At 37.2% G+C, this 18,223-nt stretch overlaps 1 protein-coding gene across 2 annotated transcripts in view; it reads right to left on the minus strand.

Annotated features, from left to right (window-relative positions):
• abca12 (ATP-binding cassette, sub-family A (ABC1), member 12) overlaps positions 1-17,668 on the minus strand; it is a 58,125-nt gene extending 40,457 nt beyond the window's left edge. For both annotated transcript variants that reach the window (XM_082509431.1, XM_082509430.1), the window contains exons 1-25: positions 17,397-17,668; positions 16,795-16,875; positions 16,579-16,672; positions 14,872-15,007; positions 14,035-14,153; positions 13,869-13,936; positions 13,262-13,432; positions 12,875-13,068; positions 12,466-12,584; positions 12,274-12,377; positions 11,205-11,351; positions 10,727-10,893; positions 10,399-10,532; positions 9,696-9,826; positions 9,347-9,511; positions 8,899-9,107; positions 8,515-8,648; positions 7,904-8,012; positions 4,873-7,467; positions 3,762-3,874; positions 3,461-3,519; positions 3,120-3,268; positions 1,927-2,057; positions 1,574-1,716; positions 96-263 (exon numbers count right to left, since the gene is read on the minus strand). In XM_082509431.1, coding sequence (XP_082365557.1) covers positions 96-263; positions 1,574-1,716; positions 1,927-2,057; positions 3,120-3,268; positions 3,461-3,519; positions 3,762-3,874; positions 4,873-7,467; positions 7,904-8,012; positions 8,515-8,648; positions 8,899-9,107; positions 9,347-9,511; positions 9,696-9,826; positions 10,399-10,532; positions 10,727-10,893; positions 11,205-11,351; positions 12,274-12,377; positions 12,466-12,584; positions 12,875-13,068; positions 13,262-13,432; positions 13,869-13,936; positions 14,035-14,153; positions 14,872-15,007; positions 16,579-16,672; positions 16,795-16,860 — 5,625 coding nt within the window. In that variant the 5' untranslated portion in view covers positions 16,861-16,875; positions 17,397-17,668. The remainder of the gene's footprint in view (positions 1-95; positions 264-1,573; positions 1,717-1,926; positions 2,058-3,119; positions 3,269-3,460; positions 3,520-3,761; positions 3,875-4,872; positions 7,468-7,903; positions 8,013-8,514; positions 8,649-8,898; positions 9,108-9,346; positions 9,512-9,695; positions 9,827-10,398; positions 10,533-10,726; positions 10,894-11,204; positions 11,352-12,273; positions 12,378-12,465; positions 12,585-12,874; positions 13,069-13,261; positions 13,433-13,868; positions 13,937-14,034; positions 14,154-14,871; positions 15,008-16,578; positions 16,673-16,794; positions 16,876-17,396) is intronic.
• Positions 17,669-18,223: the final 555 nt, after the last annotated feature.

The raw sequence follows: 18,223 nt of genomic DNA on the forward strand, positions 1-18,223 counted from the left end.
TAAAACTGTTAATTGTACTTGCAAGTGTGAATGCGGTATATATTTTACTATCAAGTGAAATTAAGTAGTACTTAATTTGACATTTTTACACTTACACTCATGTTCATTTGGGAGTAGAGATTCTGTGCAGAAGCATAGGCCTCCAAAACAGGCTTCAGGCTGATGTTGCACCACACAGCCATGGTGTTAGGGCTTAACCCTGCAGCCTCACTGACTGTCTCCCACACTTTGAGAACTTCACTGCACTCCAAGGTGCCATTAGCCTATAACAAAACAAAAACATGTGTCACGTGTTTCATAAGCACTGGAAAAAACCTGTTCAGTTACTAAGACGAAGAAATGAGGAAAAGGTCAGAAGTCTCACACAGATATTTTCACTTTTAATAGACTGGTACACACCCACAAGCAAGCTGCTCTTTAAAAAAAAATGTATTTACAAAGCAGCAACTGTTTCTGTCACGTCAAAAGTCTATTACAGGGATTAATGTTAAGGTAGGCTATAATAACAAATCTAACAGTAGCATTTTCAGGAATTAACATGATATGAATACATAAATATGCACTGATGCCAGGAAAGCATTAACAACACACCAATACTTGTTTCTGTACAGTCAATAAGTCAGCAGCAGATGTGCTTAATATAATCTTGTGATTTTATGGTTTGTAATTTATGTCAATTTGTGAGCTTTTGAGATGTTACCTATGGATAAAGGTATCCTCTCTCCTTGTTAGCTGTTTTCAAGTTACATTAAGTTAAACTACCCCTTTAGCTTATTTTAGTCTACTAATTTAAGTAAGCTTACAGAGCTGCTAGAAATGCTATATCAACATATTAACTCAATAGATATTTAAGTGATATCAGTATATACATACAGCTTTCAAAAGGCAAGTCATTACTGCCACACCAGTTTAAGAGAGCAGCACATTGCAAACAAGCGCAACAGTAGTTGTCCTGCAATGAATCAAGTTATGTGTTTCAAATATCTCTCAGTCAAGGCTGAAAAAACATTTTAAAAAAGACCAATTCTGATACAGGTATCTTGGATTAGGCAAAATATGTTGATATTATCAACTGGCCAGTATATACTATAAGACTTAGAAGTCGAGTTTGGGGGTCATACGCTGACAAGTTGTTATTGTGTGTGTTATTTTGTGGTTCAGCAAGACTATATAATGCCTACCTGGCATAAATAACAAAAGAAAAAATATCAAAGCTTATATATAGTCAACAACTCTACCCTGATGTTAGCCATAGCTAAATGTTTTCTGCGTCATCGCATCAGAATCTTGTCTGTCTACATCTGTCTAACTCTGACGAAAGTTAAATAACTCAACAAATTCTGATGCAGAGAAGCGGAACAGAGAAGAAGCGAGAGAGAGAGAAAAACCTCACAGCCTCACTGTTTTAACTTCTGTCAAGGATGAAGGAAGGAAGACAGACATTGCTGTGTGCAATTACGCACACACATACACATGCAAACATTTCCATAAATGAGATACCGGCAGATGACTAGGGAGACACTTGCACGAATGATACAGCAAGTCTAAAAAGCATTCTTTCAAGAACACTGACCTGCTGAGCCGCCCGCACTGTGCTTTCAATGGCAACCTGAAATTTTTCCAGGACTTCAGAAAAATTGTAATGAGTGTTGTTCAAAGACTGTGCAGCTTCTCTCATCAGGTTCAGGATGGGAATTTGAAGGCTTTGTATCATCACTGAAAAGAAGAAGACAAAATAGCTTGACCCACAAGTTTTGAAAAAACAAAACAAAACAGCAGCAATACAGCACATTAGTAAAAGTGGCAGACATATCAGGAAATGACTATCTCTTACTTGGCATGTGCTGCATTAGTCATAAGTTGTGTCTAAAGAACAAGTAAATAAAAGTAAAGCTGGCACTATATGTTCTTCCTTAACATTCTCACCATTTCCAGCTTGGATGTTCTCCACTAAAGTTCCAACCATTTTTTCAAACTGTGGGATAACAGACATTAAATTGTCCAATAACTCTGTTCCTTCAAGGGTGGACAACAGGGTTCCCAGCATCTGTTCAAGCCTGTAACAAATTAGTAACATATTAGGTATGGTTTAGGGTAATCACAGAACAGAGCGGCAGTCTTTACTGTGAAGCAAGTTACAATTACTGTCAAATTATCGTGGGCATCAGGGTAATTTGGGGCTTTTAATGATTTCTTTGAACTGTTACATATATAAACAAGTGCAGATTCAAAGATCAATCTGGAAACCCCCAATACTCAAGGCTGCCATGAACTGGAAACCACATCACTATCCACAGTGAAGCCAGATTTATATTGCCATGGACTGACACATCTTGAAATCTGTTGCTGCCCAAATGAAAAAGTCAAATGCCTTCTAAAGAAATGTTTTATGGTCACACAAGCTATTTGGACACCCCAACATTAAATGGGTTTGGAGTAGTAAAAGAAAGGTTTTCTAACCTAAGAAATCTTTATCAGCTTTCAAGCATATTGGTGATAGGATCATGGGGGTTTTGCTACTGATACATTAAACAAAACAGATGGAATAATGAAGAAGGAGGACTACCTTCAAAATCTTTGATGCTCCAAAAGTTGAATGATGCCAAACAAAAAAATTGTTTTTGGAATGAATAAAACAGGATAACATTAGGCTGCTGCCATCAATTTGAATGAACTCTGCCAATTCTGCCAAGATAGGTGGTTAAATATCCAGCCAGAATTATGACCAGAAGCTTATTGATTGCTACTAAAATTTGGTTGAGGTGCAACTTCCCAAGGCACATTTAACAAAAATATTACTGGGGTTAAATGGACAATAGAAATAAATATATATTTATTCAATCTTGTGCACCCAATTCCTGTTTTTCAAAGTTAATCAAAGATTCTTATCAAAAGGATAAGAATGTACACAGTACAATCGTTACACTCTGGAAAAACAACAGTTCAAAGAAATTATTAAAAGCCATGAAAGTGCCATGAAATTTATGCCCATGATGAGTGTATGTAAACTGTAAAACAAAATTACTTCCTACACACATCAGGTATGCAATTTAATATCAAACTGCTGTATAACAACAAGCCATTTGGATTGTTACCATTACACTGATAATTACACTTACTTGTTCCATGTGTCTTGGTCTGCATTCCCAGTTAATATGGTCTCCAGGACTGGAACAAGTTGAGTAAAAGCCTCCAGGGATGGAGCAGTCATATGTGAGCCAGTGCCTTCCGCAACCAGTGGCCAAAACATGCTCACAAGTTTGCCCAACTAATAATAAAAAGTGTCAACAATAAGTGTGCAGTCCCGTGAGATGTTTTTATTATTAATAAAATTATTATTAATTAAATGTCATTTTTAAATTGAACACTTTTAGATGTTATGTTTTCAATATATAAATGTACGTTAAACTAATTTTACCGGACATATAATAAAATAAAAATAAAAGTGCAGACATTTTACCTGCTGAATGATTTGTTGTGCTGATGCATTTTCAAAGCCTGCCCAGAGGTTCATGTTACCTGAAATCATTAAAAAAAAATGTGCTCACACATCAGGCCTCGTGGATGTGGAACTGCAAGCAGAACGACCAACTCTTACAACATATATCAGAAGCATTGTGGTACTTTGATCTACTCTTGTTCTTAGGCTTTTTGGCATAAATGCCGGAATGATGAAGTGCACAATATGACCTCCACTCAATCAGATTTCATCAGGATTTAACATGCAGTCCACCTACAGTGGTATTAAGAAGCTGACTTGCCTTGGCCATACTCCAAGATAACCTGAGTGATGTTAATGAGGGCAGAAATGTAGGGCTGGACTGGGGATTGCTGTGACAGGAGGCTCTGCAGCGTCTTCATTTCATTAAAAATTCTTAGGAAACAAAGCAAATCAAGATTTCAGATCTTAACAAGTCTTATCAAATGTTCTTTGTGTTCTCTAATGATTGCATAGAATAGAACTGCATGCATGCAATCATTCTGTTAATTTATTTATTTTTATCTCAGAGCATTAATAAGGATTAGAAGTACATGTAAAATCCCTAGTACCTGAAATAACCTTTTTATTTGACAAAAATAAAAATAAAATATAAGAGAGAACTTTTGGACAAGATCTAAACTACAATTAGACCTATAAATTTTCCTTAGAAAAATTAAACATCAGATTTGTTAAATTTCACAGAGAACTGCAATAGGTTGAAAGCAGAGTATTACTACAGACTACTTTTGTAGAGTAAAAATAGACTAAAACATCTGTTGCAGCTAAAAATATATTAAGAACTTTAATTTGAAGCAATTTTGGGTGCTGGAAAAGCAAAGTGATACTTACTGCACTTGTTTATTTTTTATAGTAAATCAAAAGCATGCTTTTAGTTCATCTAATGCATAGGTGTCAAACTCTGGCCCGCGGGCCAAATTTGGCCCGCAGCCTAATTACATTTGGCCCGCGAAGCCATACCAAATTATTATTAGAGCTGGCCTACTGGTATTATACAGCTAATATATATATTGTTTAGTATTAAGCTTTGCTTGTCCCATATTCAGTTTTCCAGCAGAACTTATTTAAGTCCATAAGAAAAGATTCCTTCTTATATCTGGAGGAAGTTTTTTTTTCAATAAATATTAACGTTAGCCCGCAACTTTGTTCCAGTCTTGAATTTTGGCCCACTGTGTATTTGAGTTTGACACCCCTGATCTAATGCTTTATTACATTTAATACATCATATATTAGTTTTTGTGAGGCATTATTTTAAAGCAATCCATATTCTTAAAGCTATTTTGAAATGATTCATATTTGTTAAAGAGTACTCATTCGAGCCCCTTCTGTTACAAAATTATGGTAATTGTGTACAGTAAAGTAGCGAAACTCACATCTGATTCAGGCTGTCTTGTCCATTGGCTTCAGAGATGGTCTCAAAATATGTTTTTACAAACTTGAGTGAGCCAAGCATGTATTCTGCAACCATTTCTGGTACAGTTTGTTGGATGATTCTCTCAACTTTCTCCAGGATGACGATGGAGATGTTTTTAGCTGAAGCGAAGCTCATGTTTCGTTGGACAATGAGATTTACTGACTCTTGGACAATTTCCAGAAAATCTTGCTGTGACAGTGGGATAACAGTAATGTTTGGGATCTGTATAACATGTTGCACTACTTCTACAATGGCAGCTATGAAGCTTTCATCCTGTAGGCCTTGTTGCTCTGCCACCATCACAGCTTTGCTTAGAGACTCTGTGATATTGTTTATTATGGAAAGGTAGGCCAGCTGATCATCACTGAGAAAATTTTCCACTGTCTGCAGGATGTATTGGAGATCTGTCACAGGGGTGGCAATGGTGGAGTTTTTCCATTGGATCATACTGCTAAGGAGCAATGCGACATCGGGCTCTGTCATCCACTTCTCAATGAGACCAAGGTACTGCTTAATTTGGAGCGCCATGGAATGCAGAATGGTTGCATCGAAGTGCTGTTCAGAGCCTTCAGTGTTATTCCATGACTCAAGGTTGACCTCTATTAAGTCCAACAGATGCTGAAGAATCTCAATTGCTGTCTGGCCAGTTTCAGTCACAACGGTGCCATCTATTGGGCCTTGGAGGCTGTTTATTAGGAACTGGACCTTGTCACTAACAAACAAAGAGAAATTTGTCTGTGCTAGCTGTAATGCCACTTGCATTTGTGTGATGGAAAAGAAAGGATGAAGGAGCTCTGCGGTTGCACTATCGCTGGTGATGTTTTCCAGCCGTTTCAAGTACCATTCTATAAGCTTTAGATATACTGTCTGGACTTGCACAGGGTCCGTCATTTGGGAGGTGTTTACTGGCTGCATGTCGGCAATCAACTGTATCAGACCCTCTACCACTTCTATTTCATTCATGATCTCTGGAGTGTTTAGGTGGCTCTGGTCTAGGCTCATCTTGATATTAGTTAGGGTGAGATTCAAGCTGTCTACAAGAACCATGTTAGGACCGGAGTTGAAGTTAACTTGGGTGAAGTCATTGATAGTCTTATTGACAATTACAGGGATGAGGGAGAGGATGTCTGTGTTGTTATGGAGAGAAGGTACCTGTGTCAGAAAGCTGCTGAACATATCTATGAGTCCCGTAACACACTTGGTTGTTACCATGATGTCATTCTGGGGTTCAAAACAGCTCTCAACATTTGCAATCCCGATTATATTTGACATGAGTTTATTTATGTTGGAAGCTCCAGCTAGCTCGGCAATAGCATTTAGGTCCTCAATGGTTAGGTTTGTCTGTGTAAGGGCATTCTGGACATCGGACACGGTAACATTTGGTGTATTCATGACCACTTTGATGAATTGGAGGGTCTGCTTGAATGTTTCCAGAGCGGCAGTATCATTTGGTGACAGGAGCAATGAGAAAACCAACGAAGCTATGTTTTCATATTCTTTATCCCCCAAACCAAATGGACCAATTTTGATGGTGACAGTCCCATTGGCTGTGAACATCATGTCTAATATCTGATCCAGAAATTTAGAGATTTCTGAAAATCCAGCCAGACAGTCCTCGCCTGCTGCGCATTTGGTTATATTACTCTGCAGAGCCTTGAAATCCTGAAGAAACTGAGCAGCATCACTTTGGATTTCCTTTGGCAGGAATGCTACAAATTTCTGGATAACAATGTCCTGGGCAGCATCTGGTCCAGCCTGAGTGAGGTTCTGCAGGCTCTCAGGTGTGAGGAGGTTGAGAAAGTCCATGGAAAGCAAGTGGAGGTCAGTGACTTGAGCCGTGCTGTACTGGCCATTTGGTAACACGACATGTTCAATTTTTCGTAGCCTATAGAGGGAAACCACAAACTCTTGAATCTGACGGACGTACCCAAGAATGATCTCAGTTGGGTCACCATTTGGAGAGTCCATCACTGTCTTGAACTGCTCCACAGCACTGATGATGGCTTTTACAAAACCCACTGAGGTCTGGTTGGTGAAAGGCTCAATTGCTTTTATGAGACTGTCCACTTCATCAGAATGGAAGTAATCAGAATAGGTAAGCAGAGTGTGTCCCATGATGTTTGGGAGATACAATGTGAGGTTACCCTCCAAAGAGAGGAACTCCCTTATCAGCTTTTCCAGTTCAGGCAAGGTTGGGTCTGTTTCATTGAAGGTAAAAATATGCTGGTTTAACCTGCCGAGTTTGGAGGCTACAGCAAGGATTGTGGAGGCATTAAGCGGAGACTCTTGGCTGAGCAGAGGAACAAGTGATGACAAACCCGTGGACTCTAACAGGGCATGAATGTTTAGAGTCATGGTAGCTGGGTTAGTGATGTTTTGATTGGGAAGCTTGGAGATTGTACTGAGGAATTCATCCAGGTTATACATCAGATTAATCAGGTAATCAGAGAGGGCATCACCTCCTTTGATTTCCTGTTTCAAATATACAGCTGTCTCATTTGTATATATTTCACCATACACATGTTGCAGTAGATTCACAGATCCTTTGAGCCAGCTACAGAGAAACAGAAGAGTAAAACAGAACATGCCAACTTTATAAAGTCCTGAAAGCAATGCATGTGTAACATTAAAAATAACAGAGAGAATTGAGCGTTTCTATTTAACTGTAATACGAAATGTTGTTGTCACTACAAAAAACATGGTAATCAAACTAAAGTGCTGACAAACATGTTATGCTAGCACGCATTAAGAAAACATTTTTTGTAGGCTACTAGTTACAAAAAGGCAGTGCGACAGCAATTCCTATTGGCTTGTTAAACAGGCAGCTCACTGTAGCTACTTATTTAACAAACATACGGTAACAGAACAGCGTAAATCTCTTTATCTACACTGATTATTATGTTTTTAAAAAGCAGAAGACATGCTTCAATTCTAAAGCATAAAATTTCCATGTATATTTCAATCAAAACTAAAAAATCTTTGTCACTTACTTCACAAGGGCATCACTTGGTGACATCAGAGCCTGAGTCATTGCTTGAACAAAGTGTGGCCAGTTGAAACCAGTGTCACAATGAAGGGCTAAGTTCTTGTTCAAAGAACCTACAAAGCAACACATGCTAGGAATTAGCTGCATTGACAGGAACAAACCGGATTAACAGGCTTTTACACGTATACTAAATAAATATATTTTGTAACTGAGCTCCTTTGATTTGTAGAATTATAATAAAATACAACTTTAATCCTTTCTTTTGTTGAACACAGTTTAGTAGTCACATATTGTCTAAAAATATGTCTGTGAAGGTTCTCAGTCATCCAGGTCATCGTAGTCAAAGGAGCTTGCAAAGAAAAGCGTCTGGACTTCTTTAAGTTGCTTGAAGACGTTTCACCTCTCATCTGAGAAGCTTCTTCACTTTGAACTGAAGAAGCTTCAGTTCAAGCTTCTTCAGTATTTAGATATATTTGTATGATATTTGTATATTGTTAGTTTTCAGTTCAGTTCAGTTCAGTTCAGTTCAGTTCAGTTCAGTTCAGTTCAGTTCAGAGAAGAGAAGAGAAGAGAAGAGAAGAGAAGAGAAGAGAAGAGAAGAGAAGAGGAACTCACAGTTTGCTGGCTGAGTGGTGACATCAGGGTGGTAGTTCAAAATCCAGTAAGCAATGTGGAAGTAGTCCTTTACCGGTGGCCACTGATCACTATTTTCAATTCTTTCACCAAGACTGATCATAAACCACACAAGACTATAAGCAAAGAAAAATCACAACATGTCTGAGTCAGTAAAGTAATAACACACACCTTGTAAAGCATTGTGCACATTATCTGAAATCTGTTTTCTTCTATTACATTTACTAAAGTGGGAAAATCTGCACAGTCTTATCAAACTTAAATCTAGTTACCAAAAGAACCCCCGTATGTTAGGCCTGTTTCTTATGTGCTAAGTTTGTTATGCTATGTTGTTATCCAAGTAGAAAATGAACACTTTGTCAAGACCTGTTTTGAAGAGCTCCAGAAACAAACTGGGTGTTGTTGTCAGGTATCCAGTTCATCCAGTATTCTTCATCCAGCTTTTCTGTCATTTCGGTCAAAATCTCAGCAAACTCCAAGCTCTCCTCATACAGCTCGTGCCACTCAGACAGAATCATGGGAAGTGTTATGTTGAAATCTGCTTCGCCTGTTAGGATGGAGTACAGATCTTGTCCCTGGGGATTATAATATGAACAATATAAGAAATTGTTTCTTTAAACAGTTAAAGCAAAATAAATTAATAAATCCTTAAAAAAAACATATTTATACTTTTTAATTTATAGGATTAAGCCTTCCTTGTTAAGAATCTGTTGCTTTTCACTTGAGTAAGTTTATTTTTTATAATGTAGTAAAAAATTATTACATAATATAGCATTTTTTTAGACCACAAGTTGCACATAAAATATATTTTTACCTTTTTAATCAAGTCCTCCCAGTCCATCAGCAAAGCTTGTTGCAGATTCCCGTTGTTGGGGCAGATCAGTGCTGTCCATACTTCAGTTTTTATGCTATTGATGGATAACAGCCAGTCCAAGGAAGCCAGAACTTCTTCACATTTTACATCCTCAGTCGACATCACCTGGTAAAACAGAACAACACATCATCTGATTTACTGCGGAAGCCTTGAGGGAGATACTTAATGTATGAAGTGACAATAAAAAGCTCAACTGACAGCGGAGATCACATGTGTAAGATGCCAGATTTTGACACAGAACCTGTTCACAGGCTAAAAGTTAAGGTCAGTCAACATAAATCCTACATACCTTCATAACTACTTCCATCACACTGTTGAGGACACGGTCCATCAAAGCGCGTGACTCGGACTGGTTTGTCAGCAACGTATGATAAATCATTTGGAGGTCATTAGCATCTTCCAGGACATTCTCTAGAATGTCTGCAAGACAGAAACAAACCAAACTCAACTTAGTGAGAAAATTGGTTTTTGGATTAGGCCATAAAATCAGTAACTTTTCCTAGTTTAGACACTTTGTTAAGTTACAAAAGACACACATATCACTTCAGTACAAGTGTTATTTTGTCCAGTTTTGCTTGTCTTGTTGTTTTGTGTGTGTGTGTACTTTCCCACAGGCTAACTAATCTTATTGGGTTCAACATTTCATCTTTCATCAGTCCCATGAGAAAGGGTGTGAACTTTTTCCATTCATGTCTTTGGTATGTATTGTGTAACGCAACTGATGATAAAGCAAAATGTCCGCTGAGTGCACAAGCTTCTCTATTTCTCAAATGCTGCTCTCTTTATAAACCTGACATTCTTACAGCCCATGTCTTTTATTTTTATTTTAGTTTATGTTTCCCTGTTGGATGTATAAGAATCACCAATAATGATTGGAAAGCCATTTTAATAGTGCTGGAAATAAAAGTGAAACATTCACCGTAATGTTAATTTTCAAATAAATGCTCTCACAGGTGAGACCTCACTATGGACATGATGCTTTGTTGTCATACCTTTTAGCATGTCAATGGTCTCTGACGCTAGCTTCATGGACTGATAACCAGTTCTGAGGATGCCCTGGACAACCGTATTCACCTCAGGCACATTTTGTACAAGCTCCAATGCTGCCTGACCGATGTTCAGAAACCTAACAAAGCAAATGATAAGACTCAGCTTAAAGCACAAGACATCAAAATTACAAGAATCACAGGAGAACTAGCAGAACAAATAAGTAATACGAAAGTTTTATCAGCTTCAGATCAAAGGTAAGAAGAACAGTCATTTTAGCTTCAATTGATTTTCTACTAGTATTATTTAAATTGGAGAAAACACTGTACTCACAGCTCTTCCTCTGCGTTTTGTGGTTCTGTATCTGAGCTGCGCCTGGTCCTTGTGATGTTGGAGGCTTCAGATTCTCCTGAAGAGAAATATCCAGTCAGATTGTAGACCAGTCCTCTGGCAAAGAGCACGTCATGTTTAGCAACCTCCTTAATCCAGGCCAGGAAAACCTGGGAACGAAACATGAATCTCATCAAAACATCAATATTGTAAAGCCACTGCCAACTGAATACGTTGAGGTTTCTGTGCAGGTGTGGACTGGAAGATGAGATGTGGTTGCTTCTTACTATCACGAAAGCATTTCGAATGTCATCAAATAATTATTTGGCATGCTCTTAATCGTAAGTCGCATTGGGAAAGCAAGTTGGGAGCATATGGAACAATTTTAAAAAACAATCAAAACAATGGAAAAGGAATTAAAAGAAAATTTTATTTCTTATATATGTGATTCTCTCTGTTAATGCTAATAACATTAGCCTACCTGTCTTGCCACCTTTTCTGTGCTGATCATGCTTAGAACCTTGTCCACAATTCCTGAGCTGCATGCTGTTGCTGACCACAAGATGTTGCTGCTGTTATCACACAGATAAGAACGCACCAGATCTTTGTCCAACATCAGGCCGAAAGCCTACAATGGTCATGGAGAGATGATAGTGTTAACCAAAAAAGTAAATATATATGTTAGCTTTAAGTGGGTTCTTTAACTGGAATATGCTTTAGACAATTTTAACTTAGCTAATGTTAGGCAGTATCCTTAATAGTTGCATATTCTGTCTATAGTATGGTCTGATAGAGAGTAATATCACTTTAAGGAGCAAAAACAAATACAGTCACTATATTACTTATCAAAATGTTTATTTGCTCTACATGCAAATTTTATGTCTCTGTTTTCCCTCATTTGAATCTTGTTTTCTAATTCCCATTGTGAAATTCAGTTTCCAGGAAATGTTTTGTGAGCACTTTGGAACAACCAGACTTTCAGCTAAAAATAAAGCCAGAAATTCAAATTACTAAGAGAAAAACAGTTGTACTTCATATGTGTTTGTAAAAGTGAGTGGACAACTACTCCCTGCAAGCTTCTTAACTGTGTTAAAATATTTTGTTGTTGGTTTAAATATGTGGTTTGAATAAATGACTTTCCTGAACTTGGATTTGTACCATTGCTCTGACATTCTCACGTAAAATCTCTTCATATGAGTTACCACTGTTCAGTAAAGACAAGAAAGTAAAAGTTTAACAGGATGTGTCTGTGTAAATGTGTAAATGAATCGTACACAACCCTCACAACCCTCTTTGTGGAACTGTTGTTGTTGCATAAATAACTTCCTTATTAGAATTAAAATCCCTAAGACCAGCTTAATGACCCTGAAGAAAGAGATGATGACTTTTTTTAACCTTATAACTAGAAATATTTAATGTGCAATGTATTGAAAGGCACATGTAGAACTCTTTTGCTATTACCTTTTTTCACATGAAAGGAACTGCCTTCTGTGGCATTGCTATTTATTTGCATAGTACTGTTTACTGAACTGTTGCGTGATAATGCATACCTTATCCAGTGGTATCTCATAATCCAAAACATTTTCTACGAGGAATTTCACCGTTGTTCCTAGTGAGTCATTTGTGACCAGTTTTCCAAGGGGAATGGTGACATCTATGAAGAATTCAAGCACACTGTCAGATATTAGCAGACATGGGTGATACATAGAGTATTTACAGTAAAGCAAATGGTCCATAGTTACTTTTGCCAGGCCAATGATTGATATAGGTGATCACTCTGATGGCTTCAGCAAGAAATGAATCATACTTGGAGAGCGGGCCACTGGTCTCAGGGAAATCTTCCTCCATGGTATATGCATCACTAAAGAGACAATTTCAGAAGCATTAAATCTTCAAGTCCAAAATATAGTATGGACTGGAAATATAGTTTAAAAAAGTGAAAGGCAATATCAAGAGTACTTCTAAGCTGAATTCACCAGTTTTCAAGCTTTTATTGACCACTAATAGGTACTGATATGTTATTTTTTTACTAAATATGGTTTGATTTTGCTATTCCATTCTTTAAAATAATCTGACATACTACGTTAACCCCTTACTTCCGCTACCTTCATTTATTTTTTAAAAACTGTTTCATCACTGAAAATACTTTACCCCTGTAGGTGCTTGAGTATGTCTTCCAGTGTTCTCAGCATTTGGTCAACAGAACCATCTGAAAAGAGCTGAGGAAGAGCTAGAAGACGGTCCCATAGCAAGCTGTCATTTTGCAGCTGATTGAGGAATGTCACTGTCACCCATGCCACCTCCATCAATTCCTCTGGTTGGGTCAGCATCCATTCTTCAAGTATCTGACAACCAGACAGAGAAAGTATCTAAGCCTCCTAAAGCAAGATTCAATTACAAAAAATACTAAACACAAAACAAATAGAAAAGAATACATTTGGTTAGTGTCATTGCAGTGTGCTGACTAAAGCCGACCTAACATACATGGGCCTATATTTCACAAAATGTATAGGATCAAGTGCAAACACAAAAATATACCTGATTGACTGTATAGAGTGAGACTTCGAACACTGTGTTATTGGTCTTGCAGAAAGTGAACACAGCATTGGTGAAAACATCTAGCGATCTTTCGTTCAGCATGGGCAGAGTCACAGTGCAAATGGCCCTCTTTAACAGGTTGGCTGACTCAAGCATGTTATCCAGGTTCTCCTGCAAGAAATGCAGTTTAGGTGAATGCATGTTGTTGTTATTATTACTAGCAAATATACAACTGGTCTGCTAACACAACATTATTAGAAATTGTAAATGCAATATCTCCAAATTTAGTCAGTAACAGCAGCATGGTTGTAGGGGAAACTGAATATTTTTGACACATAAATTTATCTATCTATCTAGTTATCTTTCAAATCTTGGACTGGGTATACGTTTAGTAACAACATAAATAAGTATAAGTGTGCTTAGTAAATAAATGCAGTACATGTTTTGTAGCCATTGCTGCAATGCAACCTTGAGGTTTGACTATGATCTACAGGACCTACAGGATCATTTTCAAACTTGACTGAAGATGCTATCAATCAGCTCTTAATACAAACTGTACTAGTACTGAGAACCCTTGTATCTTCTTTTATTTCTCCACAATACCCACCTGATCTTTGGTACTGTTGAAGAAAGTCGTTACAGGAGCATTTTTAGGACTTCCATGGTGAGATGTGCCTTTAAAAAGCAAAAAGATATTGTGAAAAACTGCAGGACTTTGATAAATACTAGATAACCATTTAGATCAAAGTGATTATGTTAGTTGAGCAACGTACCCAAATTGTCCAGCAGTTTAAACAGTTCTGCATGATCATTGGTGAAGTTGTTGGGGAGAAGGTTAAGAAAATCCCCCACTTGACCAAGACTCTCCAGTGGAGAACTCTCTGTCACAGACCTGTGGTACAGGTATAACAGGGCAGGTGAGGTAGTAAATATATTCTATTAGATGCATTTAGGACCCTTTTAGTGCTAAAGGTTTCATCTTTCTGTCTTAAATTAAAAATACCTTTTGTTTCTGTGTTTAAGGCGCTTGATTTTGACCATGCATTACAGTAATCATATTTATAATACTGCAATTCACTGAAATAGAACCTAACTCTACAATACTTTGGTTCATTAAAATGAAGCTTAACTCGATGACACTTTGAGTCCCTGAAAAGAAACCTAACCGAACAATATTCTTGTTCCCTGAAATGAAGCCTAAGTAAAATGTACTGGTAGATAAGAAGTAGACAAACAGGTTCTTCTAGCAGCCATTGACATTCCAGTTCAGGGAATTTAAATCAAAGAAGCTTCCAGATAATGGCATTTGTTAGCACGTGTAATGTGATAGGTAAGGGTTAAGATCCTTCCCTTCCTCCACAGGGAAAAGTCTGTTGTTGCCAAATTTTCATGATCACACACTGACTAATCATGTCACGTGATGCTGTGATCCTAATGTGATTTAAAGTCAGCAGAGTTCAAAATGTAGTTTTAAACAATAATATATGAAGGGTTATTGACTTAAATCATAGTTGCAGTAAATATGCAATTTGTAAATATGTTTTAGCACTTAGATTGCAGATTATATACATAGACTGTATATACACTGAGTATACTGACGAAGAAGGTACCTTGCTTTCCTCGACTTTGATGTTGTTGGTTCTACCAGGCGAGATGTGTTATGGCAACTGCTATCTGTGTTGCACATGAGGGTCTGGAGGAAAGGAAATAAGCCTGTGCTGGGGAGGTTTCGGGGACCCACATAACCTAGAGGAGATATGATAAAGGTTTTGCTGTAGTGATGACACTGGAAAATGTCATATTCATTAAGAATTGTTTCTAGGTACGTAATTGCATGCATTTGGCAAATGCAGATAGTTCAGAAGCTTTAAAAATGACATCAATTCAAGATAATAATGTGAACGACAATAGGATATCTGATACTGAGAAACAGTTTTACAAACACTCTGTCTGAGAAGTTCCTGGAATAGTTAGAAGCATCTACAGCATTACTGTACATGGGTTTCATGACCGGTGCGCAACCTCTGCCTTCTTTGTTAGAAAACAATCTGAGCTATTGTATCGGACAAAAAAGAGAGATCCAAAGATTAACTCAGAATGACCTGTGTTTAATCAGGTAATTTTTGATTGATTGCCATGACGTGCAAGTTTTGAAAGCTAGAACATACTGCATAGGTGCATTTTTCCTTCAGAACTAAAAGATATTCCGTATAGTCACACCGCTAGTTCTATAGGAACAATATAACATATGGAGTAACTTTACTTAAAAAATATGGAACATGTAGCAGTTAAAACTAAAAATGAGAACTGCTTTGCTGTCTCCAAAAACGTTTATACACCAGTCAGATTTTGGTGCATTCTGACTCTGTGTCTCTTTCAACCAGGTATAAAATAAAATACCCACTAAACGGTATCTCAGGGGCAAGAAGAGGTCCTATTGGTTTGACTGTTTTACTAAAAAGTTTGAACACTGGGTTATTAAAGTTCAAGTGAATTCACATATCTTTCAAATCCAATCTGCCAATCAAGCCTGAACCACCAAATGTGACAGGATCAACTAGTCATCTAAAAGTGTTGTTTCCCATGGTGAACATTACCATGAGAAAGAAGGTTATTCCTGTGGTTTTTTAAGGATTTTATTGAAATTTAGATATACCATTTCTTAATGTTGCTGTGATTACATGTGGGGGGTTTTTAGGCTGAAAGCTGTTTGAGAACCTGGCTCTCTGTTAACCATTAACCTTGTTATTTAAAAAAGGCTGTAGGTGGCAAAACAAAGGTATCTCAAAAGCCTCTCCTTTTAAAGTTTCACACAAATCTAAAGCAGAGTAAATGTGATGTCAGTAGGCATTAAATGATAAAGCAGAACAAACACCATGTCAATAGTGATGGGATAGGCTCAAATCTGAAGGACCATTGATGTTTGCATTTAGTTGTCCATTTGTTTACTTTGGTTGCAAAACTAGAATGTCTCCAAGTATTTACCTGCTGACCTTTAAGATGACAAACAAAAGAATGCGGTCCAATCGAGTTAATATTGTGTCATTACTTACATAACTATCAGAAAGGTAAGTTTCAAGAGTACCCTTTAAAACTAATAAAAGTTAAATAAAAAAACCCAACAAAAACAAAACACCAGTAATGCAAAATGTAAGTTAATATTTCCAAACAAAGCTTCTACTCATTAAAAAAATATTTTTGATTGTTGTAAGGGACGCTTACAGTGGAATAGGCAGGCTGTGCATTTTCAATATGAGGTTAAAAAAAGGCTTGATTTTGTTTGCAGAATTAGCAGCAATTGATTTTTTTACACTTACATGTTTCCCTCACAACAGCAGGGAACTGGTGGCGGGTCACAGCAAGGATGATGAAGATGATCAAAGGCCAGGCGATCAGAGTCAGGGACCATACCTGAAAAAACACAACATATTTTAAAGCTTTGTAATAATATTCATTTCAGGGATGTGCAGAATGCCATTTTTTCATTCTTAGGTAATTAACTAGATATTTTGGACTCTTTGAATCTCACTCACTGGCCGTCTAATTACAGCCAGTCCATTCTTCCAGAGAAGAAGTTGAAGTTGGCGAAAGAAGGCCATCACTGGTGGAAGAGGCTAAAATAAGGAAAAAAAGGAAACAAAGTTAAAAATGATATTTTTCATTCCATTAAATTATGAGATATAGAGATATACTGGGATTCCATGATCCCAGTATATCTCTATCTATCTATCTTAATATATATATATATATATATATATATATATATATATATATATATATATATATATATATATATATATATATATATAAAGTGAGAGAGAGAGAGGGAGAGAGAGTGACAAAATTCACATTGACATTTTAGGATAGGTGCGAAAAAAAGCTATTATATAACTTGGTGAGAGTGTATTCATTAAGTAGCTCACATATAGGTTACTTAAATCATATGACAGGTTTTTTTTTCTTCTTTTCTACAAGTCTCATCAACTGTAGCTAACGTCTATAGCGCAAACTTGCGGAAATAAACGGTAGGTTTAAACTAATAATAAATAACAGAAATGTAAATTACATCAATGTTGTAATTGAGTTTAGCTCATTTAAGATAGGCACTCAAAAAAATAGTCCACTGCGCACTCACCTCGCAGCCGCTTTCCTTTTAATAGCTCAAATTATTTCTTATGTGAGTGTCGCTCGCAGATTTGCCAGGGAGGGCATGGCTCCTAGCAGGAAGCCCTTTCCATCAGTTGTTCACCGGAGTAAGACAGAAGAAGACCACGCTCAAACGTAGGAAAAAACCCTCTCTGAATGCCACCGCGGTTAGTGTAAAAGCAACAACAATACTGACAACCTCAACCTCTCTGTCGCTTGTCTTGTGCTTGCGTGTATGAAAAGGAAAATCTGGAATGAAAAAGGGCGTGTTCTTCTGTTGCACCTGTGCCCACAACAACAAAAATGGGCCGCATCTCTTAGAACAAGAAATCGCATACACTGGTACAAGAAAGGGCGTTACTTGAGGACGCTTTATGTGCCTATCTTACTACAATATTTAAGTAGATTCTTGTTACCTCAGATAATCACAGCTGATAGATTTAGAGAAAAACCAGAGCTGCTTAGAGAAGCATGTGACGGAATTAGAACTGGTATTTTTTCTTTTTAATGTTTCTGTATTTTGCCCTAAATGATAAATAGAAAACCTAAATTTAAAGGTTGCATTGACCTTAAATGCCTTCTTTTCGTTTCTATAACCAGTGAAAGTTAAACCTCTTATTAAATCTACAAGGTATGAAATTACACACCTAATTATCTAGTGTTGTCAAGGAGCTACTGTATAAGTCTCCACAGAGAACAGTCACAATGATATGTGTGAGGGATCCATTGGGAAAAGTTAGCACTCACACACAATACTGTTTCCACATAATGTTGAGAGGGAATACGATCCGCCCAATTAAATGATATCGAATCACC

This window comes from Aulonocara stuartgranti, assembly GCF_965226115.1.
Source record: "Aulonocara stuartgranti genome assembly, chromosome: 16".
In the NCBI taxonomy this organism is placed as follows: domain Eukaryota; kingdom Metazoa; phylum Chordata; class Actinopteri; order Cichliformes; family Cichlidae; genus Aulonocara; species Aulonocara stuartgranti.